Source organism: Vulpes vulpes, chromosome 5 (assembly GCF_048418805.1).
Source record: "Vulpes vulpes isolate BD-2025 chromosome 5, VulVul3, whole genome shotgun sequence".
Lineage (NCBI taxonomy): Eukaryota > Metazoa > Chordata > Mammalia > Carnivora > Canidae > Vulpes > Vulpes vulpes.
Window position 1 is genome coordinate 18,520,368 of NC_132784.1, and position 26,286 is coordinate 18,546,653.

General features: G+C 38.0%; 1 protein-coding gene and 1 pseudogene across 13 annotated transcripts in view; both read left to right on the forward strand.

The window, feature by feature from the left end:
- Positions 1 to 25,866, forward strand: part of R3HDM1 (R3H domain containing 1) — a 130,997-nt gene extending 105,131 nt beyond the window's left edge. For all 13 annotated transcript variants that reach the window (XM_026015560.2, XM_026015561.2, XM_026015562.2 and 10 more), the window contains 6 exons: positions 7,346 to 7,449; positions 9,433 to 9,605; positions 20,241 to 20,385; positions 23,140 to 23,222; positions 23,703 to 23,787; positions 24,516 to 25,866. In XM_026015560.2, the coding sequence (XP_025871345.1) occupies positions 7,346 to 7,449; positions 9,433 to 9,605; positions 20,241 to 20,385; positions 23,140 to 23,222; positions 23,703 to 23,787; positions 24,516 to 24,877 (952 nt within the window). In that variant the 3' untranslated portion in view covers positions 24,878 to 25,866. The remainder of the gene's footprint in view (positions 1 to 7,345; positions 7,450 to 9,432; positions 9,606 to 20,240; positions 20,386 to 23,139; positions 23,223 to 23,702; positions 23,788 to 24,515) is intronic.
- Positions 15,409 to 16,938, forward strand: LOC112932602 (elongation factor 1-gamma pseudogene; annotated as a pseudogene).
- Positions 25,867 to 26,286: the final 420 nt, after the last annotated feature.

Below are 26,286 nucleotides of genomic sequence, written 5' to 3' on the forward strand. Positions count from 1 at the left end.
TACCACCCCCAGAGTTCAGCCTCTGATATTATTCCTCAAGCAAGGAAAGCTTTGGGTATTCTCACAGTTGTCCTAGGATGACAGTGGTTTTTAGTAGGACTCTGTTCCTCTCTTCCTTAAAACAGCCAACTCTTAAATTCTAACTGCCAGTTGGTTGCTGTATTGTTTTTAACAATGCCTTTGTACATAAATTGCTCTACAAAGTAACCCCGTCAAAATTTGACTCCTTTGAAGGTAAAGTTTTTGGGATCAGTGTTTGATTTTTATTCTAACCTCAAGAAGACTCCTTCCAGCTGTTTTTTCACCTGATGCCCTCTTGCAAACTAGCAGGCCTACAGTTTAGCCTGAATCTTGAATTGTCTCCCAGTTGTCTTTACCACAACCTCTGCCATTCTTGACAGCATATGTAGGCTCAAACTTCTTACCTCCCTGTTGCAATAGAAGATAGTTCTCGTTGGGGTGAAATTAGGTACTATTGGTTTTATGGAGTTTACTCCTCAGAACAGTCTCTGAGTGAGAGCTCTGGAACTAGAGATGTAGACAGTGTTGAGCTTCTCTCAGAATAACTTCCTATCTCCCCTGTGAGCTGAATATTTGGTGGAGAGTGAGAGGACCACAACCTAGGGTCCTCCGTTTACCATTCCTGTCATGGAATCACCACTTCAGGAGCTGCGGCAAGAGTGATCATGCTGGGTGGGCAAGGTGGAGCAATCTTGGTTCAAATGCCAGACTCCCCTTTCTTGCCAAATCTTGATAGATGTTCTTAAGATGTTTCTTCTTTACTGCTCATAGTTTGACTAGTTCCACTAGGGAGCAGTTAACAGAAATGCTGTCGTGCTAGAAGTCAATTTCTAAAAAGTGTAATATTGTTTTAAAAAATACGAAATTAGGGCAGCCCGGGTGGCTCAGTGGTTTAGCGCCGCCTTCAGCCCAGGGTGTGATCCGGCCTGGGATTGAGTCCCACATCGAGCATCCTCGAGCGTCCTGCATGGAGCCAGCTTCTCCCTCTGCCTGTGTCTCTGCCTCTCTCTCTCTCTCTCTCTCTCTCTCTCTCTCTCTGTCTCTCATGAATAAATAAATAAAATCTTTTTTAAAATAAAAAATAAATAATACAAAATTATACAATTCTGGCATCTCATCTTTTGAAATTATATTTTTAAAGGATTAGATGAAGCTTTATGAGGAACAGTATCCCGTGTTCCTTAGCTTATCCCATAGGTGTATAAGTATCATCCTCAGTGTTGATGGCAATATTATGGTATCACTCTAAGAGCAGATGTAATAAGTAGCTAAATTATTGCCAGAAGGAGCAGCTCAGGATCAACTATAATAAAGCTAAAATTATTGTTTGGCAGATGTTTTCTACCACTTTCAGTGAGCTACTAAAGTGATGTATCCAACAGGTCCAGTAATGCAGCTGGGGCTTAATGATAATGAGTTTATCCTAACAGATTGGTCAGGATATGGTCCTTCTCAAAATCATTCTCCCAAAAGCACTAGAGATATATTTATGGTTGATTGTGTTTGATGATAGCTGCCTCTACAGTGCTTACCCCAAAGGCATCTTTTATCTGAAATACTATAGTGGACTTTGGCTCTCATACCAGTACTTGAAAAATTCAAAGTTCATTTTTAAGGAAAATGTTAGCCCTTACTGCAGGTACCTTTGCCGCCTATTTATTTAATGGGAAATGCCCCTATCTTAAGGCCAGTTTTCCACCCTAGTCCTTCAGTTTCCTAGTAAAATATGAACTAAAAAGACTAGATTCTTTTATAGTTAACTACATGCTTTAAATTCATCATGGAATATATTATGATATGTCTGTAATTCAGCATCTGGCAGAGGCTTACATGCTTGCTTCTTTTATCATCCTGGCAGAGTTTTATAACCCTTTGGGTTCACCATTTTGTCTTAGCTGCCAAGAAACACAAAGCTAAATTCAGTGCTTAATGAAAGCAACAATTTTATCTCAGGTGGCCTTATCCTATCTTTGTTTCGTCTTTTAAATATTTTCTTTTCTCTATTTTTTAGTCTATTGAGTTTTTAGAAATAGTTTACATTTGGGAATAGGTAAGCTATAAGTGAGTATTTGTATAAACATGAACATTTAACCAGAAAGCTAAGAAAAATTGGCCATTTGCATTTAAGGGAAAACCTAAAATACTATGCAGTAAAAATTATTTGATACTTATTTTTATTAATTAAGCATATAGTTTGGTCAAATTCTAATTAGTTGAGAGTTTCATTTATTTTGTCCTACATAGGTACTGTCATCACAAAAATACATAAGCTAGAAATCACCTTGATTTGCAAAAAGGTTATAAGGCGGAAAGCTATATTTTCTTCTGGAGACAGCATACTTGGCTCAGCGGCTGACCCTCAAATGAATTGAAGGTTTATGTTGCAGAGGATCAGTAGAACTGTTTCCAGATGGCTGTGCTCTGACATCTGCTGAGGAATTCTGAAGGAGATTCAGATCATTCACTGAAATTAAATCCCTAAAACAGCATTTAAAAGTCAAATTTCCAAGTCGGTTTTCTTTAGATATTTTTAGTGTTTGTTTTTTATACTTACAAAATGTATACGTGCCTTTTTGGAAAATACCAAATAGTATAAATTGTCAAGAATCAGCTATATTCCCACAACCCTAAGTTGACTGTTGTCACATTCATATTTCTCTCTTTTTTTCTTTCCATAAAATTTGAAAGAATATATAGGTCAGACACCTGGGTTGCTCAATCCAGTGAGTCTTGACAATTGATTTTGGCTCAGGTCACGATCTTGGGATCATGGGATAGAGCCCCACATTAGGCTCTGCACTCTGCACAGAATCTGCTTGTCCCTTTCCCTCCCCTTCTGTTCTATCCCTGCTCACATCCTCCTTCTCTCTCTCTCTCTCTCTCTCAAATAAATAATCTAGAAAAAAGAACATACAGGTCGTATTCATCTTTTTCACTTTATTTTAGTGAGCAATCTCAATTTCTTGGCATAGAATCCTTAGAGGAGAATTAACAGAATAAAAGATGTCTTGTTTTAAAAAGTCTTAGTACATTTTAACAAAAATCTTCCTTTGCTTTACAATCCTTGTAGGTACTGACTTGTTTTTCTTGTTTTCATATTTAATAAATAGAGACATATCACATTTTAATTTGGTCCTTTGATCACTAATGAAGATGTGCATTTGACTATTTGTATTTTGAATTACATGGCCAAATCTTTCCTCGTAGTTTGGTAAGGTGAGTATTAATCACATAATTATTGATGAGAGGGCTGACGTTCAAAGACATACTACAAATAAATTGAGTTTATTGTAAACTCATGCTGCCTTCTGACTCCCAAATCCATGGTGCTTTCCAGTGTATCAATAATTAAAATGTCAAAAACCATTAAAATAGATAGCAATATAACATCACTTGAACTTGCAAGAATATCCATTGAGTATATCTTAATAGCAAGTATTAATTTCCACTCATAGTGTATCAAATAGATAACTATGATCTAATCAAAAGGCATCAGGAGTACCCCTTAAAAGTCCAATTTTAAGCATTCATAAAAGGTTATAGGACATTTTTAAAAATTCCTCATACTTTGGTAGACCACGGTAGGTTCTGATTTTAAAAATATATAATGTGTTGATCATTTCTTCCATCATGGCTTTGATTCCAAAGTACAGTAAGAATGCAAAAACAAATGACTAGAGAAAAGAGAAGTTTTTACCTATGAATTATCATAGAACATCCTAGAAACAAGATGAACATTATAGAAAACAAAGAAGAAACCTTTTGGATCCTTACCATCATTTATCAATCTCTGCTGATCCTATAGAGGCAGTTTTGTACCAATTTGACTGGACTGGACCATAGAATGAGAAGGAACAGCTCTTAAAAACTATAGCAAAACAACTGGTGGAAGTGGCGAGGCCAGTTTTTGTTGCAGTGGACTCTAATACCTTTTCTAATTTGAAAAGTTGATATTATGGCACGCCTTTAAAAGTTGATATTATGGCACACCTGGGTGGCTCAGCAGTTGAGAGCCTGCCTTCGGCCCAGGCTGTGATCTTAGAGTCCCAGGATCGAGTCCCACATCGGGCTCCCTGCGTGGAGCCTGCTTCTCTCTCTGCCTATGTCTCTGCCTCTCTCTCTGTGTTTCTCATGAATAAAAAAATAAAATCTTTTTTTTTTAAAGGTGATATTATTAGTTTTAATTTACATTCATGGTTTTCAGGTAGCTTGGGACCAGATGGATTCATCGGATTGATACTTTATTTTCCTGTTGAATGGTAGAGCATGAACTTCTTAAAGAACTAGGCTTGGTGTTTTATTTTTAAAAATCCCCTTTCTGTTTATACCTTGTCTTCCAAAGGAGGAATTTTTGAAGCTACTACAAAATGGTTTTTCTTTTTTGATATGGAAATATTTGTATTTTTAAAGTGAGAATGGTATTTTAAAAGCTGACTCATTTGCTTTTCCTTTTTTTTCCCCTGACCTATTCTAGTTCTGCCTTTGTAAAAGACAAATTAGAAGGTAATTGAAAATAGAGCACTTATTTAAGAAATTTAAGAGAGCTACTCATTGCCCAGTCTATTCTTGAAGTGTCTTCATGTCTTTTGGAGGAGATAAGTTAATCTTGGAACTCAGTTTCATAATTCATTTACCTAAGGGGTAATCTAGGACTAGAAAACCAATTTACACTATATAAAACTAAAATCCACTGAAGTGGTAAAGTGGAATGGCAATTTGTAGTTTAGTACTCTGGGATATTTCCCTCATCTCCGTGCTCTGAATATTCTTATCCCTATTCTGGGTGGCTTCCTGTCACTCATGTGCCTCAGAACTTCAGTAAGCCAATAGAAGGCACTTAGTGAACAGATCAGGGTGAGGGGGTACTGCATGTCCCACGGGGGCATGTATCTCAGAACAGAACCTAAAAATCCTCCACCCTATGGTGAAACTTTCTGTTCTGCCAGTAGTAGCATGTTTACAAAGCACGTCTTGAGTTGTGTTATTTCCACAGCTTAGCTAATGCTCATAAGGCATCTCAATCATAATTAACATCAATTTCAGGAAAGACTATTTTTATATTTTGTCATATGGTCCAAAATCGCCTTTTATGAAATCCTCTCTTTACATCCCTTTCTTTTTCGCTTTTATTGAACCACAATGAGTTACTGGCACCAAAGAAAAGATAATAAATAATAAAACTTTATGAATATTTTAGTAATTGAAGAACTGTCAGCCTGAATTAGAGAATCATATTTAACTTATTACCAAAATTCTTTTTTTTTATTATTTTTATTTATTCATGAGAGACAGAGACAGAGAGTTAAGGACACAGGCAGAGAAGCAGGCTCCATGCAGGGAGCCCTATGTGGGACTTGATCCCAGGACTCTAGGATCACCCCTGGACGTGAAAGGCAGGCACTCAACCACTGAGCCACCCGGGCGTCCCTTATTACAGAAATTCTTAAATGCACATGAGTGTAAACTAAAGTGCACTGAACCCCCATGTATCCATAACTTCTATAGTTATTAACTAATGACTCATCTGTTCTTATCTAAAGCTCTACTTCATCCTCTTCCCACATAATTTTGAAATAAATTCAGATATAATAGCATTTCATTCATGAATATTTCAGTATAGGAATTCCTAAGTTTTTTATTAAACCCACAGAACCACAACACTGTTTCACAGGTTAAAAATTGGGACACTTGAGTGGCTCAGCAGTTGAACGTCTGCCTTTGGCTTAAGGCGTGATCCCATGGTCCTGGGATCAAGTCCTGCATCGGGCTCCCTGCATGGAGCTTGCTTCTCTCTCCCTCTGCCTCTGTCTCTGCCTCATTTTTGTGTGTGTTTCTCATGAATAAATAAAATCTTAAAAAAAATTCACATGTTAAAAATTTTAATAGTTAACTTTTTATTATTAAATTACTGATATTTATATTACCAACTACAAATATTGCTTGTTTTTACACATTTGTCTTTCTGAGTGTCCCATAGTTTGGATTTTACCAATGGTGTCATCATATCTCCCTATATAGTCTTTATAATTCAGTAGTTGGATCTAACATATTTTTAATGCAAAAAGTTGTTAAAGTTAGATTAAGAAATTATACTCTGTAAGGAAAGTTTGTTTAAATGGTGGAAAAAGACTGGTAACTAATGGGACTTTCATATATAAATTAAGATTCTGATTACGTGAGGGGCGCCTGCCTGGCACAGTCAGTGGAGCATGCAACTCTTGATGGAGTTCTGAGTTAAAGCTCCACATTGGGTGTGGAGGTTTCTTTAAAAAAAGAAAAAGAAAAAAAGGAATTCTGATTACTGTAGAATTCTCAGAAAGAACTTATAGTATCACTCTCGAAAACTGTTTTCCTCAAAGAATTTGCTAAACAGAAAACTTTAAAGATCTATTGTGACAGATCTCATATTAGTTTGAATCTCAAAGATGAACTTGAAAAATATAGGAAAAAAAACAATAGTTTTATACTAACAGCCTTTAATTTTGTCAGTTTTTATGTTAGAATATGTCAGAATTATGTTTTACTCTTTCCTTTATTCTTAGTACATATTTTAAGCGACAAAACATTTTTCTGAATCTCGTGAAATTGCATATTCTCTTTTCAAAAATATAGCTCAGTGAGATCCAAATAAATTACCCTTTCACTTTGTAAAGTTATTTTTCTTCCTTTTTAAGTAACTTTGAATAATTAAAGAGTCATATTTAGAATAAGTTGTACAAGAGTAAGAGCAATGAGGGTGCTTGGGTGGCTCAGTTTGTCTGCTTTGGGGTCAGGTCATGATCCTGGGGTTTTAGGATTGAGTCATGCAATCAGGCTCCCTGCTGGGCAAGGAGTCTGTTTCTCCTTTCCCTCTGCCCCTCAGCTTGTGCTCTCTCTCTTGCTCTCAGTAAAATCTTTTTAAAAAAGAGTAAGGGCGGGGCAGGGGGGGGGCAGGGGGGTGTGTTGCTCAGCGGTTTAGCACCACCTTTGCCCCAGGGCGTGATCTTACAGAACCGGGATCAAGTCCCACATCGGGCTCCCTGCATGGAGCCTGCTTCTCCCTCTGCCTATGTCTCTGCCCCTCTCTCTCTCTCTCTCTCTCTCTCTCTCTGTCTCTATGAATAAATAAATAAATAATCTTAAAAAAATAAACATTAAAGAGACTTATCCAAAAAATAATTATAACTTATGGACAATAAAGTTAGATTTTATTTTTACTCCTACTCAATTTGGAAAATAATTTCATTTAAATAAATTTGTAGGATTGTTCATTCAAAGAATCTTTAGTCTTCTCCATCTCCCTTTGCTATGTTTTTATGTTTGTCTGATTTTTTTTCCCCCATAGCTCATCAGTAGGTTACTTGCAACATCCAGGATCAGAACAAGTACAGTTTCCTCGAACTACTTCACCATGCAATTCCCAGCAGCTTCAAAGCCACCAATGTGCAGGTATGAATATAACTGAGAAAAAATAATAATAACTGAGAAAAAAAGCAGTCATTTGTAGACATTTCTAGAACACAGTTTTCACCTTGTTATGTGCTGAGATATACCCAAGGTATTTAGGATGCCTTGCAAATTCAGAGCTGACAGTTGCTGAATACTTCTTCCTTTTCTGCTTTACTACTGCCACACTGCTATCCTGTTTCTCTTCCTCAGACTCTCCTTCCTTCCCCACCTCATAAATACTGATTCTCTCTGGGATCATTTCCTTCATCTTCATGCTTTCCCTAGGTGAGGCACTCACCTCCCAGGTTCCAACAACTGCTTTTTGCCAGCACCTCCCAAGAGGCCACATCGTGAACTGCCTATTGGACATCCCTACCTGGTTGTGTCAAAGGCACTTTAGATTTAATACTTCTCCCTCTTCCTGCACCCCTCGCCTCACCTCCTTTCTAGGGACCAGAACAGTTTTCAAAGTTGTCATCACCTCTCTTCTCTCCTTTCACATTCATGCTGCCACCATTCCCTCAAATCTCATGCCTTCTTTCCTTCCCCTCTGCCACCGTTCTTGGTCAGTCTTTTCACATCTTATTTGCAGCAAGTATCTTGCTGATTTCATATTTCCCCCACAACCAACTTTCCTCCTCCCCACCACACACACACACACACACACACACACACACACACACTCTTCAAGTAGTACGTTCCTGAAACAAAAGTCTCTTTAGGTCACTCTGCTGAATTGGAAAGGTGCATGGATTTCCCATCCAAACTCCTAGCAAGTAAGCCTCCTATTTATACTTATATATTCAGGTCAAACCAAACTGTGTTTTGAGAAAGTACCATGCTTTTTCATGCCAAAGATACTTGTCTTCCTGTTCCTCCCTCTGCCTCGAATGCCCATCCACCTTCTATTTGCCAAAATCCTGGTCATCCTTAACGTTTGACTCAAAAATCACCTCTTCTACAAAGGCTTCTCTAGTCCTTAAGCCACAGTTTGTTGCTTCTTTTTTCTGCTTCCGTAGTGTCTTACACAATTCTTTATCATAACACCATATTTTATTACAATGATTTCTTGACATATGTAAATCTCTGAGAAAGAGAGAAACAATTAGTGATTATCAAATAAATGACTCTTGGTGTGCATCCAGCACAGGCTGCTGTGGTTGAGGAGAACTTTAAAGTGTACCTAAGCAGTCAGCCCTCTGTGGTTTGCCTAGCTGGTCAGGCTGGCTGTATTTCTAGGGAACTGGAAACTACCATTTTGGTGGCTGTGGTGCAAAGAATCCTACCATACCTTACCCTGAAGGGATGAGTGGCATGCAACAAACCTGCCTAATACTAGTAGTACTGCAGACTAGTACACAGGAGACAGAATAGTCTGTTTATCTTTAGTATACAATTAGCAAAAGTGTTTGTTTAGTATACAATTAGCAAAAGTGTTTGTTTAGTATACAATTAGCAAAGTGTTTGTACATGTATGTGATCACCAGAACTTTTGAAAGTTAGCCAAAGTTAGCCTTTTTCAGATGACAACATGTAATAAAAGAGGTTAAATGATTTCCCCAGAGTTATAGGACATTCAGAGTATTAAAATTACACTGATTCCTACAACCCAAACTTTTTCTTCTGAATACTTAATGCCAGTTTTAAAACTAATTTATTTTTAAAATCAAACACTTTTATAGATAATATCTCAAATATGCTACTCTCTGCTAGGTCATGTAGTAGGTAATTGGACTTTTCTGAGTAACTATGGACCTGTTATTTTTAGAATAAGATGTTTAAGCCTAGAGAGTCCTAGTTTAATTAATGCCTTTTTAAACACACAACACTTGTAACATGAAGCTCTAGGGCTTAAATCTGGCTCACATATATGATAGTAAGTTTTTGTTCAGAAATGTGAAATTATTGCCATTTTCTTATTGTTTAAAGATACCCGTAGTTGGTTAAGCATTCTGACTGCAGTGTCCCAACTCTGATTTTCAGCTGTGCCACCTCCGCCCCCTGGTGGAGGAATGGTGATGATGCAGCTCAATGTACCAAACAATCCACAATCTCGAGCCCACTCACCCCCGCAGTGGAAACAAAACAAATATTACTGTGATCACCAGAGAGGGCAGAAGTGTGTGGAATTTAGCAATGTAGACAATATTGTTCAGGTAAGATGCTTCTTTTGTTTATAATTTTTAGACTTTTCAACATTTTAGTCAAATAAGATGGACCTTACAAGGCTTGACTTTGAATTTGAAATCTCAGACTAGTAAAGAAATTTGAAGATTCTCTATGTCCATGCTATTTCTTTCAGTAGTAAATATTATTTTTCAATTTTTGCATATTCAAAATATTTTTAATTTAAAAAATCAGGATATATACTAGATCTAAAATTTGATAAAGAAAATTGAGTAGTTTTCCTACATTTTCCACATGAACTATTAGTGTAGCCAGAAGGTTACATTACAATACTCTTTATTGTAGAAGAAATACAATTAATAAATGTAAAAAGCAATGGTAGAATTTAAAAGTCACCATTTTGAAGTCTCACTAAAATAATGGATCAAAATCATCAGTACATGTCAAGAACATTAGAAAAAGATTTATGGGGAATTTAAAATAGATTAAGCAGAGAACACTTGAAGGAACTGATCAATTATAAGATCTCTAAAAGAAGGTCAACTAAAAAAAAAAAAAAAGATCAACTAAATATTATTTGCCTCCTAATGTGGTGTAGAAGGAAGTACACAGCATCCCTTACAATGTATTTTATCAAAAACACTGAGCCTAAATCTAACCAAGTCACTAAATCTAGCTATCAATTTACAGAAAATATAGGAAGGGGGGAAAAACAAGCCGTGGAATATTTTACTCGGCAAGTGCCCTTATTTCTTTAAAAAATAAATAGCATTTTGAGATGAAGGCTGAGTCTTTCATAGATTAAAAATACTCAGGAGTTGTAATCAGATGCAACATGTGGATCTTCCTTGGATATTAAACACTCAAAAGACATTTTTCAGCATTGAGAGGATATTTAAATATGTTAATTATGTTAGTGTAACAATTTTTAAAAAAATAATAGTTCCTGGGGTGCCTGTGTGGCTCAGTTGGTTGGATCTTCAACTCTTGATCTCAGGGTCGTGAGTTCAAGCTTCGCATTGGGCTCCCTGCTGGGTGTGGAGCCCACTTTAAAAATTATAAATAAATAAATAAATAAATAGATAAATAAATAAATAAATAAATAAATAAATCATAGTCCCTCCAGATAAAAATATTTTTTAAAAAGATAAAAATTTATTTAAAAATAATTATATACTAAAATATTTGCAAGTGAAATGCTGTGATATCTGAGATTTGCTTAAAAACTCTTTAGAAGGGACAGAATGAGAAAACACAATCAAAGCTGTGTGATGAGTTCATGGAAGTTATTCTGTTTTTCTGCTTTTATATACTTGAAAGTTTACAGCATTGAAAGGTTTTAAAAATATTTTTTAGTGACACCAGGCTGGCTCATTCTGAAGGGCATCCAGCTCCTGATCTTGGGATCATGAATTCGAGCCCCACATTGGATATAGAGATTATGTAAACTACAATAAAATCCTGAAAGAAAATATTAATAAATAAATACTTTTTAAAGATGAACTGAATAAATATTTCAATGCACATGACAAAATCATAGCAGAATATAAAGGGCAAAGGTCATTCATAGGCTAGCTCATAAACTTTAAATGGCCCATGGCCATTATCCAGATGAAAATACAAAAATATTTTTTATCTGCATAATTGGGAAATTTTAGGAAGACTAATAATTTGCAGAGTTATCCAGTTACAAACTCTCCTGTACATTCCTGGTGGCACTGCAAATTGATAGAACTCTTTTTGGAGGCAGTTTAATACCATTTTTGAAAATGTAGAAGGTTCATAGCAACTCAACACCAAAACCACAAACAATCCAATTAAAAATTGGGCCAAAGACTTCAATAGACATTTTTCCAAAGAGGACATACATGAAAAGATGTTCAACATCACTCATCAGGGAAATAGAAATCAAAACCACAATGAAATGTCACCTTAGACCTCTCAGAATGGCAAAAATTACAAAGACCAGAAATAGCAAGTATCATTGAGGATGTGGGGAAAAAAGGAACCCTTGTGCACTGTTGGTGGGAATGCAACCTGGCACAGCCACTGTGGAAAACGGTATGGACTTTACTCAAAAAACTAAAAATAGAAATACCATGCGATTTAATAATTCTATCGGATATTTATCTAAAGAAAATGAAGACACTAATTCAAAAAAGCAGCTCTGTATTTATTGCATCATTGTTTACAATAGCCAAGATATGGAAGCAACCTAAATGTACATTGGTAGATGAATAGATAAGGAAGATGTGATATATATAAACAATGGAATGTTACAACAATGGGATATTACTCAACCACAAAAAAGGATGAGATCTTGCCATCTGCAACAACATGGATGGACTTAGAGGGCAATATGTTAAGTGAAATAAGTCAGACTGAGAAACAGCATATGATTTCACTCATATGTGGAAGCTAAAAAACAAAACGAATAAACAAAAAACAGAATCAGACCTATAAATACATAGAATAAACTGATGATTACCAGAGGTAAGGGAGATGGGGAGGTGGACAAAATAGATGAAGGAGAGTGTGGGAGATACAGGTGATTTAAAGAACATTTAGGGATCCCTGGGTGGCGCAGCGGTTTGGCGCCTGCCTTTGGCCCAGGGCGCGATCCTGGAGACCCGGGATCGAATCCCACGTCGGGCTCCCGGTGCATGGAGCCTGCTTCTCCCTCTGCCTGTGTCTCTGCTTCTCTCTCTCTGTGACTATCATAAATAAATAAAAATTAAAAATAAATAAATAAATAAAGAACATTTAATGTGGAAGGTACATAGCCTTTGATCCACAAATTTACTTCTAGAACTTTGTCCAGTAAAAACTGTGGAACAAACAGTTACAAACAGTAAACAAATCTGTATACACAGATATTCTTACCTGCTATAACATTGAAAATCTAAAAATATCTTGATATTCAACAGTGATTAATGGATTAAATAAATTACTATACCATTTAGGAAAATATCTTAAGTGTATGTACTAAAAAGAATGGGATACACCTACTTCCCAAATGGTAGTTTCTAAATACCATTCTCTGCTAAAAGCACCAGGGTTCCTTAGTGAAAATGCTGTTGCCAGGATTCATTCAGGGAAAAGTACAAGATGATTCTGGAACATGTTGCTGAGCCAGAAAGTAATGAAGTACCTTAAAGGATGTTGGAGATGTGTCAGGGGGACACAGGACCTGGCATGAATACTTTGGGAATAAAATAATTAGAAATGAATGATCACCCATAGAATAAAATCGAATCCATGAGTCCATACTGATATAAATGAATAAATGAGGGGAAAGTGAAGCTCTTCTTTACAGCAAAATGTGAACTAATAAATATAGAAAGAATGATAAAATTAGAAAATCACCACCTGGAAACCACAAGGCAAGAATCATCACTAGAGGAGAGAGGATTCTAGGAAAAGTGACAGAGTAGGAAGCATCAAGAGTCTTTCTACTTAGAAATACTTGTACTGGCAGAAACTGTCTGATGTAACAGTTTTAAGCTTTAGAATCTATTGAAGGCTTGGAACTGCCAGGGAAAAGCTTGGGTGATAAATTGCAATTAAATTCAGTCAAATTTAGCTTTTACCCCAACAGCATCTGCCTATCTTTTACCCCCAACCCCTGACAGGCAACTGTGCATGTTGTTCCTAGAGTAGCTTACAGGAGGAGCTAGGGTGGGCAAAAAGGACCCTGCCCTTCAAATACAAAGGATTTCTGTTATCATCCTAGGTCTCTGCTTCTGATCACAGAGGTGTAGAAAAGGGGACAGTAACCATTATTGTCGCACCTCCCCACATTATTGCAGATCTCTCTATCCCCCACACACATACACACACACTTCTGAGGGACTTAAAGGGCTAGAACCCTGTTTTTCCTCCCTTCATTTTTCTCTTTGAATCTATTTTGGGACCAGGACACACACAGTAGGGACCAGGACAAAAGCAACTGAATATATAGAGCACATGCCCAGGGAAAGGCACAAGCCAAACCCTAAGAAAACCTCAGGGGTATACTTCAGGCCAATCTTTGACACAGTGACAGCCTGCAACAGTCAATAAACAAAAACCATAACAACAACAGAATACAACAAAGCCTGGGAAAGGGGAAGAATCTAATATCCAGTAACCACATTGATAGATCCAAATGTCTAGTTTTCAACAGAGCCACAAGGCATGCAAAGAAATGGGACAGCATGGCCCATTCAGAGGGGGGAAAAAGTCAACATAAATTGTCCCTAAAAAAAAACACCTGATGACAGATTTTCTAGACAAAGATCTTAAAACAGCTATCTTTGGGTTGCCCAAAGAACTATAGGAAGATAGAAAGACAAGAAAACAATGTGTGAACAAAATGGAAATACCAATAAAGAGATAGAAAACCTAAAAAGAAGCCAGAAATATATTCTGGAGCCAAAAATATAATAACTGAAATGAAAAGTTCACAGGAGGAGTTCAGTGGCAGATGTAAACAGGCTGAAGAAAGAATCAGAGAACTTGAGGACAGGATAGTAAAAATGATCAAGTCTGAAGAAAACACAAAAAAGAATGAATAAAAGTGAACAGAGCCTAAGGGACCTGTGGGACACTAGCAAGTTGACCAACATACACATTGTGGTTGTTCCAAAAGGAGAAGAGAAAATATTTGTAGAACTAATGGTTGAAAACTTAACAAATATGATAAAAGATATGAATAGAAACATCAAGCAGCTTGACAAACTCCAGATAAGAATTCTCAAAATACACACACCAAGACACAATATAATCAGTTTTCAAAAAATAAAGACAATATTAAAAACAGCAGGAAAGAAACAACTTGTCACATGTAAAAGATCTTCAAAAAGATTTTCAGAAAAAAAAAATTTTTTTTATTTGTTCATGAGAGACACAGGGGTGGGGGGCCAGAGACATAGGTAGAGGGAGAAGCAAGCTCCCCACAGGTGGCCTGATGCAGAACTTGATCCCAGGACCCTAGGATCACAACCTGAGCCTAAAGCAGATGCTCAACCACTGAGCCACCCAGGTGCCCCTATCAGCAGATTTCTCATCAGAAACTGGAGGTCAGGAGTGCCTGGGTGGCTCAGTCAGCTAAGCAGTTGCCTTCAGCTCAGGTTATGATCCCAGGGTCCTGGGTTTGAACCCCACCTGAGTTCCCTTGCTTCTCCCTCTCCCTCTGCCACTCCCCTGCTTGTGCTTGCCCTCCCTCTGTCAAATAAATAAAGTCTTTTTAAAAGAAAAGAAAGAAACTGGAGGTCAGAGGCAGCAGTCCAGTGTATTCAAAGTGCTTAAGGAAAAAAAAATGTTAACCAAGAATCCTGTATCTGGCAAAACTACCCTCCAAAAATGAGGTAGAAATGAAAATCCCCAGATAAAAACTGAAACCTACCCTGCAAGAAATTCTTAAAGGAGTCCTGCAGAGTGAAATAAAAGGAACACTAGATAGTAAGACAAAGCTATATGAAGAAATAAAAGTTCTCATTTAAGTTAAATACATGAGCAATTATAAAAGCTAGTAGTATTGTACCAAAGGTCCATAGCTCTACTTTTTACTTTCTATGTAATTTGAGAGACTGATGCACTTAAATATTTTTTAAAACATTGTCTGAAAGGTAGTGTTATAACTTTGATTTGTAACTCCAAATTTTGTTTTCTACATAATTTAAGAGACTAATGCACTTAAAAGAATTAGTAGGGGGCAGCCTGGGTGGCTCAGCAGTTTAGCACCGCCTTCAGCCCAGGGCGTGATCCTGGAGACCTGGGATCGAGTCCCACATCAGGCTCCCTGCATGGAGCCTGCTTCTCCCTCTGCCTGTGTCTCTGCCTGCCCCTCTCTCTCTCTCTCTCTCTCTCTCTCTGTGTCTCTCATGAATAAATAAATAAAATCTTGCCCCTTTCTCTGTGGAATCACCATGGCAGCCGGGACCCTGTACACATATCCTGAAAACTGGAGGGCCTTCAAGGCTCTCATTGCTGCTCAGTAGAGCGGGGCTCAGGTTTACTTGCTCTTCACACCACCCCACTTCCACTTTGGCCAAACCAACCACACCCCTGAATTTCTCCGTAAATTTCCTGCCTGCAAGGTTCCAGCATTTGAGGGTGACGATGGATTCTGTGTGTTTGAGAGCAGTGCCATTGCCTACTATGTGAACAATGAGGAGCTGTGGGGAGGTACTCCAGAGGCAGCAGCCCAGGTGGTGCAGTGGGTGCTTTGCTGATAGCGACATAGTGCCCGCAGCCAGTACCTGGCTGTTTCCTACCTTGGGCATCATGCACCACAACAAGCAGGCCACAGAGAATGCAAAGGAGGAAGTAAGGTGAATTCTGAGACCCCTGGATACTCATTTGAAAGCAAGGACTTTCCCGGTGGGTGAACGTGTGACACTGGCTGACATCACAGTTGTCTGCACCCTGTTGTGGCTGTATAAACAGGTCCTGGAGCCTTCTTTCCGCCAGGCCTTCCCCAGTACCAACCACTGGTTCCTTACCTGCATTAACCAGCCCCAGTTCCGGGCTGTCTTGGGGGAGGTGAAACTCTGAGAAGATGGCCCAGTGTGATGCTAAAAAGTTTGCAGAGAGCCAACCTAAAAAGGACACCCCACGGAAAGAGAAGCATTCTAGAGAAGAGAAGCAGAAGCCCCAGGCCGAGTGGAAAGAGGAGACAAAGGCTGCTGCCCCTGCTCCTGAGGAGGAGATGGATGAATGTGAGCAGGCACTGGCTGCTGAGCCAAAGGCCAAAGACCCCTTTGCTCACCTGCCCAAGAGTACCTTTGCGTTGGACGAATTTAAGCGCAAGTACTTCAATGAGGACACTCTCACTGTGGCACCGCCATATTTCTGGGAGCACTTTGATAAGGATGGCTGGTCCCTGTGGTATGCTGAGTACCGCTTCCCTGAGGAGCTCACCCAGACTTTTATGAGTTATATAACCTCATCACTGGAATGTTCCAACGGTTGAACAAGCTAAGGAAGAATGCCTCTGCCAGTGTCATCCTCTTTGGAACCAACAACAGCAGCTCCATTTTTGTAGTCTGGGTCTTCCGAGGCCAGGAGCTTGCCATTCCGCTGAGTCCAGATTGGCAGGTGGACTATGAGTCCTATACATGGTGGAAACTGGATCCTGCCAGTGAAGAGACCCAGATGCTGGTTTGATAGTCCTTTTCCTGGGAGGGGGCCTTCCAGCATGTGGGCAAAACCTTCAATCAGGGCAAGATCTTCAAGTCAACATCTCTTGTCATCGCCTAGCTGCCTGTACCTGCCCTTCAGGGAGATGAGGGTCATTAAAGGAAACTGAACATTGAAAATTAATTAATTAATTGATTAAAATAAATCAGTCTTAAAAAAAAAAATTAGTAGGGCAGTCTGGGTGGCTCAGTGGTTTGGTGCTGCCTTTGCCCCAGGGGGTGATCCTGGGGACCCGGGATTGAGTCCCACATCGGGCTTCCTGCACGGAGCCTGCTTCTCCCTCTGCTTGTGTCTCTGCCTGTGTGCGTGTGTGTGTGTGTGTGTGTGTGTCTCATGAATAAATAAAATCTTTGGGATCCCTGGGTGGCTCAGTGGCTTAGTGCCTGCCTTTGGCCCAGGGTGTGATCCTGGAGTCCCAGGATCGAGTCCCACACTGGGTTCCCTGCAGAAGCCTACTTCTCCCTCTGCCTGTGTCTCCGCCTCTCTCTCTTTTTCATGAATAAATAAAAATCTTTTAAAAAAATAAAATCGAAAAAAAATAAAAATAAAAAAAAAATAAAAATAAAAAAATAAAATCGTTCTTAAAAAAAAAGAAAAATAATTAGTAGTTTATGTTTTGGGGCACACAATGTATAAAGGTCAGCAAACAAAAGTCGTGGGGACCAAGCTATAAAGGAGTGGAGTGTTATTGAAGTTAGACTAGTATAAATTCAAATTAGAGTGTTATTACTTTAGATGTTAGGTGTAATACCTAAGGTAAGCGCCCCCCCCCCAACCAAAAAGAAAAAACCTAGGGAATATATACAGAAGGAAATGAGAAAGGAATTTAAACATTTTACTACAAAAACTTGAGTAAAACCAAAAGACAGTAATGCAGGAAATGTGTGGGAAGAAGCTGGAAGGCATATAGAAAACAGCAAAATGACAAAGGTAAGTCTCTGTTTATCAGTCGTTATTTTAACTGTAAAGACAGAGATTGGCAGAATGGGTAAAACCACCTGATCTAACTATGCTGTCTATAAGAGACTTACTTTAAGTCCAACGACACAAATGAATTGAAAATGAAAGAATGCAAAAAGATATTCCATGAAAATAGTAACCAGAAGAGAATAGGGGTTGTTATTGCTAACAGTAAACAAAGTTAAGACTCTAGATCCAAAAAATTTTCGAGATACAAAAATTCAATACAGCAAGAAGGTATAATTGTTATAAACCTGATTATATGAACCTAATAATTGCTTACCTGATAAAAGACCGTCACATAATACTTGGAAACTTTAGTGCCCCATTCTCAATAATGGATGCCACAATCAGGCAAGAGTTAAGTGAAGAAATGGAGAATTAAACACAACTACATCCGTCATGTGTAAAGAACACTCTACCTGACAACAGCATGCATAGTCTTCCTGAGTACAGGGACATATCCCTGGATAGACCATCTATCTATACGTTAGGCTACAAGTTCATTCTTTTTTCTTTTTTTTTTTAAGATTTTATTCATTTATTCATGAGAGAGATGGAGAGAGGCAGAGACACAGGCAGAGGGAGAAGCAGACTCCATGCAGGGAGCCCAACGCAGGACTCGATCCCGGGACTCCAGGATCACACCCTGAGCCAAAAGCAGGCGCTAAACCACTGAGCCACCCAGGGATCCCGACTGTTAAGTTTATTCTTAACAGATTTTAAAAGATGCATGTCAGCCAGCATTGTCCTCGAAGTTCTACCTAGAGCCATTAGACAAGAAAAAGAAATAAAAAGCATTCAAATTGCAAAGGAAGAAGTAAAATTTTCTGTTTACAGATAATATGATCTCCTCCTAAGACCCTTAGAAAAAAATAATAACCTCACAACAAAGGAACCTGGCAGACACCACCTTACCCAAGTGATGGGAAGTATACCTCACCAGGACTGTGTTGACCTGTGGACCTCAGGTTCCTCTCACAGTGCAGTGAGAAGACACCATATCCCTTCTGTAGCACTGCTTACCCAAATGTATATTATGAATTTGGGAATGAGGAAGCAGCAGCAAATTCAAATTGAGGGACATTCTGCAAAATAACTGATAATCAAAATGACCTTCAGAAACTGATCTTCAAAAAGGCCAAAGTCATGAGAGAAAAAAAAGACTTAAGACTCTGTTCCAGATTTAAAAGAAAAAGGGACACCTGGGTGGCTCAGTCAGTTAAGCATCCAACTCTTGATTTCAGCTCAGGTCTTGATCTCAGGGCTATGAATTGAGTTCCAGCCCTGCACTACTTCAAAAAAGAAAGGAAAAGAAAAGATGAAAGACACAATGACAACTAAATGCACCTTTTGATTCTGGACTAGAAAGGGAGGTTTTTTGTTTGGGGTTTTGGATTTTTGTTGTTTTTTGATTTTGTTTTTTTTTTTTTTTGGTTTTGGTTTTGGTTTTTGGGTTTTTTGGGTTTTTTGGGTTTTTTTTTTTTTTTTTTTGGTTTTTCAAAGGTTTTTTTGTTGTTTTGCTATAAGGTATGTTAGTAGAACAATTGGTAAAATTTGAATAAATCACAGATTACATAATATTGCTATATTGTTAAGTGCCTGATTTTGATCCTTTTTTTTTTTTTTCTAGGACTTTTCTTAGAAACATCTTTATTTCAAATGTTCCTAAACAACTCCACTGCATATATCACATTTTTTTTATATATCACATTTATATAGATTTTGACGATTTGACTCTTACTTATATAAAATGTCCTTGTTTTTAGGAAAAAGACACTAAGTTATTTAGGGATGACATATTGTAAGCAACTCATTCTCAAATAGTTTGGAAAAAAAATCAGTATATACAATATATATAGAAAGAGGTAAAGATTTGAAAATATACAGGGAGAATTATATAAAAATATAAGAAAATAATATTTGAGAAATCTGAGAATTCTTTGTAATATATTTGGTAACTTCTTTAGGGATAAGTTGTTTAAAAATGAAATGTTAGGGGCAGGCTGGGTGGCTCAGCAGTTTAGCGCCACCTTCGAAGCACAGAGCGTGATCCTGGAGACCCAGGATTGAGTCCCACGTCAGGCTCCCTGCTTGGAGCCTGCTTCTCCCTCTGCCTTTGTCTCTGCCTCTCAGTCTCTCTCTGTGTCTCTCATGAATAAATAAATAAAATATATCTTAAATAAATATATATTAAATAGTTTAACATGACAAAAAGAATGCGATAAATGTGTATTTTTTCTTATGGAGAATGTTACTACCCAGATACAAAAGTCAAGATTCAAAAATACGATGTATAGTCTACTTCTATTTTTGTGAAACATAGACGTATGAATGCATATACATAGAAACAATCTGTTCCAGTGTTTATCTTTTGGAGTTGAAAATTATAAATTTTTATGTTATGATTTTTTAAAAAACAAGTACGTATTTGTAATCCAAAAAAATAAGAAATTTTGTTCAAAAGTTAATTTGCAAGAAAGTGGCTAAAATGCTAACCAATTTTTTTGATATGATTACAGCACAGCCCTCAACTCAGTAGTCCCATTATTTCACCAGCTCAGTCGCCAGCACCAGCTCAGCTGACCACTCTGAAAACTGTCCGTCCCTCTGGACCACCCCTTTCCATCATACCTCAGTTTTCTAGACCTTTCGTACCGGGGCAAGGTAAGTGCACGAAACTAGTCACAGCCTCAGAGGACTCTAGGGCATCCCTTCCCCTGGATGTTGGATGGAACTGTTGAATCACTGTATTGTACCTCTGAAACTCATGTAACACTGTATGTTAACTACACTGGAATTAAAATTTTTTTTAAAAATTGAAGATAAAAGACATCCCTTCCCAATCACACTTTGTGATTTCCTTTGGTACTGCTTTCAGTTCTCCACAGGACTGCATTTTCATCTTCCCCTGGGCATATTTGTTTATTACCGTATACTCTCTTAACCTTAGTGTTTCATCACTAGTTAATGATTACTATCTTAGTAATTACTTCCATTCAATAATTACTTATGTGTTAGAGTTAAAATGACTTTAACTTACTAGCCTTAGACTCCGTTTCTCTATAGTAGTAATGCATGATGCTATAAATCCATAAATTTGTTTTTTATTTCTATTGTCTTTATTACAGTACTGTATATCAAGAGTTTATTCAAAAGTGTATTCAACTTATTATTGAGGCTTCATTGAGGGCCTCATTGTGCCCGTGACATACAGAAATGAATAAGGTGAAGTCCTCATCCTCACTGACCCTCTCAGTCTAGTTGGAGGAACAAATAGCAAATGGATGATTATAAAATAATATGGAAAATATTGATTTTCTTTTCTGGAATTTATCCTAAGGATAATGCACACAACAATTTATCCACAGAAGAGTTTGGTCTATAGCAAAAAAATGCAAAACAACCTAAATGTCCATTAGTAAGGATTAGATTTGGTTTATCTATATAAGGAATACTATGTAGTTATCCACAAATCATGTTTTAAAGAATTGTTAAAAGAAGAAATATTCACAGTACAGTGAATGATTTTAAAAAACAGGTTATGCAAAGAGGAGTGGGAGATACAAACTTCCAGTTATGGAATGAATAAGTCACAGGGATAGGAAGTACAGCATAGGGAATATACTCGTTGTATTATAATAGCATTGTACGGAGACAGATAGTAGCTACACTTGTGATTGATGTAGCATAACATATAACTTGTCTAACCACTGTGTTGTACACCTGAGACTAATGTAGCATTGTGTGTCAACTATACTCCCATTTAAAAAGGTTGGGGAGGCAGGCAGCACTTGGCTGGCTCAGTTTGTAGAGCATGTGACTCTTGATCTTGGGGTCATGAGTTTGAGCCACATGCTGGGCATAGAGATTACTTAATTTTAAAAAAAATATTTTTAATTAAAGAAAAAGTTATATAGGCATTTCAAAAAAGAAGATACACAAATGTCTAGTAAATCTTTGAGAAGGTGCTCAACATCATTTATTATTCATTAGGGAAAGGAATATAAAAATCCAAGTGACATATCACTTTGCCCCACTAGCATGGACATAATCAAAAAGATTAACACCACTGCATGGAGGTGAAGTTACAGAACAGTTCAAATTCTTGCACATTGGTGTAGAGGTGTAAAATTTTAAAGCCACTTTAGAAAAAGATTTTAGTTTCTTACAAAGCTGATCACTTACTTTGCAATGCAGCAAATCCACTTGTAGGTATTTACCCAAGAAAAATGAAAGCATGTCTATGCAGACTTGCACAACAACATATATATCCACCTTATTTTATTTTGATTACTGCTGTCTATAGTTCATCTCTGTATTTCAAAAGAATACTGCTCCATAGGCCTAAACTTAACTCTGACTTTCTTGCCATTGTTTTGTATGCATCTTCATGCTTCTCTGATCTCGACGTTAAGCCATCATGGCATATCTGCCCTTCAAATAGTGCTGGGGAAGGAGCAAATCTGTCCTGCCAGGGAGCTGGCCTAGCACCTTCACACTGTTCATCTGAAAAGAGCTCCATGGAGTAGGGGAAGGTCCACACCTTGCTTTTCTGTTACAAAACTTTCAAGAGAAGGGATATATGATTCCCTGAAGTGCTTTTCTAGCACCTGTGCATAATCCCTCTCCAAATACTGAATATGCTGAATTGGGGAGCTTATGGATAAAATAAAATGAGAATTTAAAAAAAATTTTTAAGATTTATTTATTTATTTCAGAAAGGCATCCCTTTTTTTTTTTTAGTTTTTTTTTTTTTAAGACTTATTTATTCATTCGTGAGAGACACAGAGAAAGAGGCAGAGACATAGGCAAAGGGAGAAGCAGGCTCCCTGCAGGGAACCCAATGCAGGACTCGATCCCAGGACCCTGGGATCTGTCTCTGCCTCTCTCTGTGTGTGTCTCATGAATAAAGAAATAAAATCTTTTTTAAAAAAGTATTTTTCAAAAAAAGTAGTGACTTTAGAGAAGTAGAGAGCTTACTGTTTCTCCAGGATTTTTTTCTTTTCCTAAAATGTAAGATATATTAATTTTTAATCATCATAGAAAATGTGGATTTTAACATCTCAATTCAGTGGAATGTGTATTACATTTATTTTGGAGGATCCCATATGGAATGTTAATGTAAACTAGGGAAGTTTCTCTCCATCCTATCCCGTCTACATAGTTCCCACCACTTTCCTTCCTCCATAGCCACTGTTATTTGTCCTTACACCTCTCAGAAGTTTACCCCAGCTCTTTAAAGGGAAAACGGAAACTTTTAATTCTTTTTAAAAATATGTCAGGACCTACACTTTTTTATTCTACCAAATGTGTTTCCCCTACGCATCTTAACTCTTTTGGACATTTTAAAAAATTTTGGGAAGTACTTTTATACCTGAGCAGAGAAAAATGTAAAGATGTTTTTTTATTGACTTTCAGGAGATGCCAGATATCCATTACTTGGCCAGCCTCTGCAGTACAACCCTCCTGCTGTTCTGCACGGACACATTCCAACCCAACAGGTGTAAAAGCTCGCGGTCTGACGACCTAGGCTTTGTTGGCAGAACATCATACTGTGTTGCAGAGAGTGTAGCAGGCCCTGGGTCCACCTGTTGGCACTACACAAGGGAGACCTGTGTACCTCAGCCAGCGAATTTATCAGTGTTGTCTGGCTGCATTGAGCCTGGGTCTGGCCCCCCTACGAGCAGACAAGGGAGATGGTGGTGTGCTGTTTGCTTGAGCAGTCATGCTCTAGTGCTGTCCAAAAGTGAGGGGTGGGGGAAGGTGTGGCTGAGGCATTAGGGCACCCTTGCTTATGCAAGACAAGTGTCTGGTCATAGTGAGGGACAGGAATGCCATTGCACAGGGACTGGGATTGGATTTTTTTCTGTTGAAGTACAAAACCCAGACTGAGTATCTTTAGGTGTTAAGTGTTTAAACATTACAGTCACACATTTTTCAACATTCTTAACCTTATTTTTCATCTGTTTGTGGATCTTCAGGGTCAATCTGGCAATAGGCATGGAAATCGAGGAAGGAAACAAGCTAAAAAAGCTGCATCCACTGACCTTGGTGCAGGAGAAGCAGGTATGTCCCTGAGAGGCAATTGGATGTGGTTCTACAAACTGTTGACCAGTTCAGCAGTCTTTAAACAGAAACGGGTTCTCTGCTTCCTAAAGTCCTTCACAACATTACAGGAAGTTATGCCATCTATAATGTAGGGCTCCTAAAATGTGTTCTTTTAATTGTCTCATTTCAGATTTCAGGGTGCAGTAAGGTACTGGTGGATTTAGGAGGGATGCAAGGACCAAAGGGGAAAGTTCTATGTGAAAGGAACAGATGGAATGATATTCTTTGCCTCTGTATTTGTGGAGAAAGGAAGTAGTCCGTACACCCACATAGACATAGTCTGATGAACAAATAACTGCCTTTCTGTGGCAGAGCACTTTCAATTATGTACTCCACAGCCTTGGATGGCTACAGCAAGTGCTGTTATGTTTATTTTACAATGAGAATGGGAAGTTTGGGAAACAGCCCAAGATCACACACCTAAGGGGATCTACTATACAATGCTGTATTTTCTAAGTACGGCGATCAGGGAAGACTGAGCTGGGTAGTTTAGTACCAATAGCTCTATACCCCCTGCCTAAGGGATCAGTAGGAATGATTTAAAAGATGGCTGTAATTATATTTTTGTGGGTTTGAATGGCTTCACAAAATCCCATTCATTTCTTACATCATATTTGGGCCTTTAGTATTTTCTGCCCACCATTTTGGTAACAGGGATTAGTAATTCTATACCTTTTCCATTCTAGTTGTTGGGAAGGTCTTGGAAATTACTGAACTACCAGATGGAATAACTCGCATGGAAGCGGAGAAGCTTTTTGGGGAACTCTTTAAAATTGGCGCCAAGATCCGGTGGCTCCGGGACCCTCAATCCCAGCCCCAGCTGCGTCGTCACCCGCTCTGCTGTGGCAGCGGGGACAACGCCGTCAACCCTGAACGCTCTAAGCCCAGTGACTTGGCCTCCACATATACCGTCTTAGCCACATTCCCCTCCATTTCAGCTGCACAGAATGCATTGAAGAAACAAATTAACTCGGTTAACAAGTTTAAGCTGAGAACAAGCAAGAAGCACTATGACTTTCACATTCTGGAAAGGGCAAGTTCTCAGTAACAGAGCCACCCCGGACCCTTGGCCTTTATGATTCCCCTGTCCTCACCCATCTTTAATTGGCTTGGTATTTGGAGCTTCTGTTAACATGATAGAGACTCCTAGGACGTGTGGTCATGGCGTTATAGCTTTTGAAGACAGGCCAGTGATCCAGCAAAAGGGGAGAATTACACATTTCACCCCAAATGACTTTAGGAATCCACATCGGAATGATACAGAGTTAGCAGCTTTTTCTGAGGAAATGCTGTTCAAATGCCTCCTAACTTTTATAGTTATTTTGTTTTATATTTCTGAATTCTTGTATCAGATCCAAAGCTCTATTGTACAGCAAATTATTCTTCAAAGTGATTACAACCAGTTGCAACCTGTATTTCTTTTTTGCAGCCAGCACAATGTGACCCAACATAGAATTTGGGGGGAAAAGAATGCAGGAGTGGAATAACCAAGTCAAAACCATGTACTGTCTTTTTAGGGGCCTGGAGGGTACCTAAAGAGAGCCCACAAATAGAAGATTACTCTTCCCCTGTATCTCTAAACACAAACAAGTTTCAGAAAATACAGAGCTCCCTTGTAGGGTCTTTTTCTTATTCATTCAGGTAGTATGAACATTAAGTGTAAAGTAAATTATGTTCTTAACACTTCTTAATCAAACCACTTAGATTCAAAGGGGAATAGGAATCATTTTAAGCAGGAAAATACTTCCACTTTTTTTTTTTTTTAAGTGTCCCTCTGATAACTAAATGCCACTAATTTGCATTCCCCTCCTTGTGGATTTCTTGTCACCTAAGGAAATGCATTTGATGAGTGCTGGAAACTTCTTAAGTGGTTTAAAATTTGTTTTCATTGTTTGCAGCGGATCACTGGACATCAAAGATTCATTGCACTTATGAACAAGGAACCTTTTTTTCAATTTCTGTGTAATTTGCAAGGCTGTACAATGTGTGCTGATGCAAGCCTTTTTCAGTTCAAGAGAATAAATGTTTACAAATATAGACCCATTTTGTCTTTTGTAAATTAAAAAACACCTTTTTAATCGGTATTGAAGACTTAACCTGTCTTAAATATTTCTATTTTAGATTTACAAAAGATGGTAGACAGTAAACACACTCATTTTATGAAAGTCCTACAAAGCATCGCTTTCTCAGTGGGAGTGATTCCTGTGGGTATGATTCATGTCATTTTGTTCTATCATAAAGTTAATACCAATCAACTAAAGACAGTTTTGAGTATAAATATACTTAAAGTCAGACAACTTTTTAAAAAGAGAACATTATGTTTAGCTGGATAAAGAATCTGTGGTTTTAGCAGATACATTGAGCAACCAATTGTCCAGGTTATCTCAAATGCTTTATAGAAAGCTTTCTCTGTTTGCTAGCTGAGCACAAAGTGCTTGTGAAACCCAAAAAGTGGGA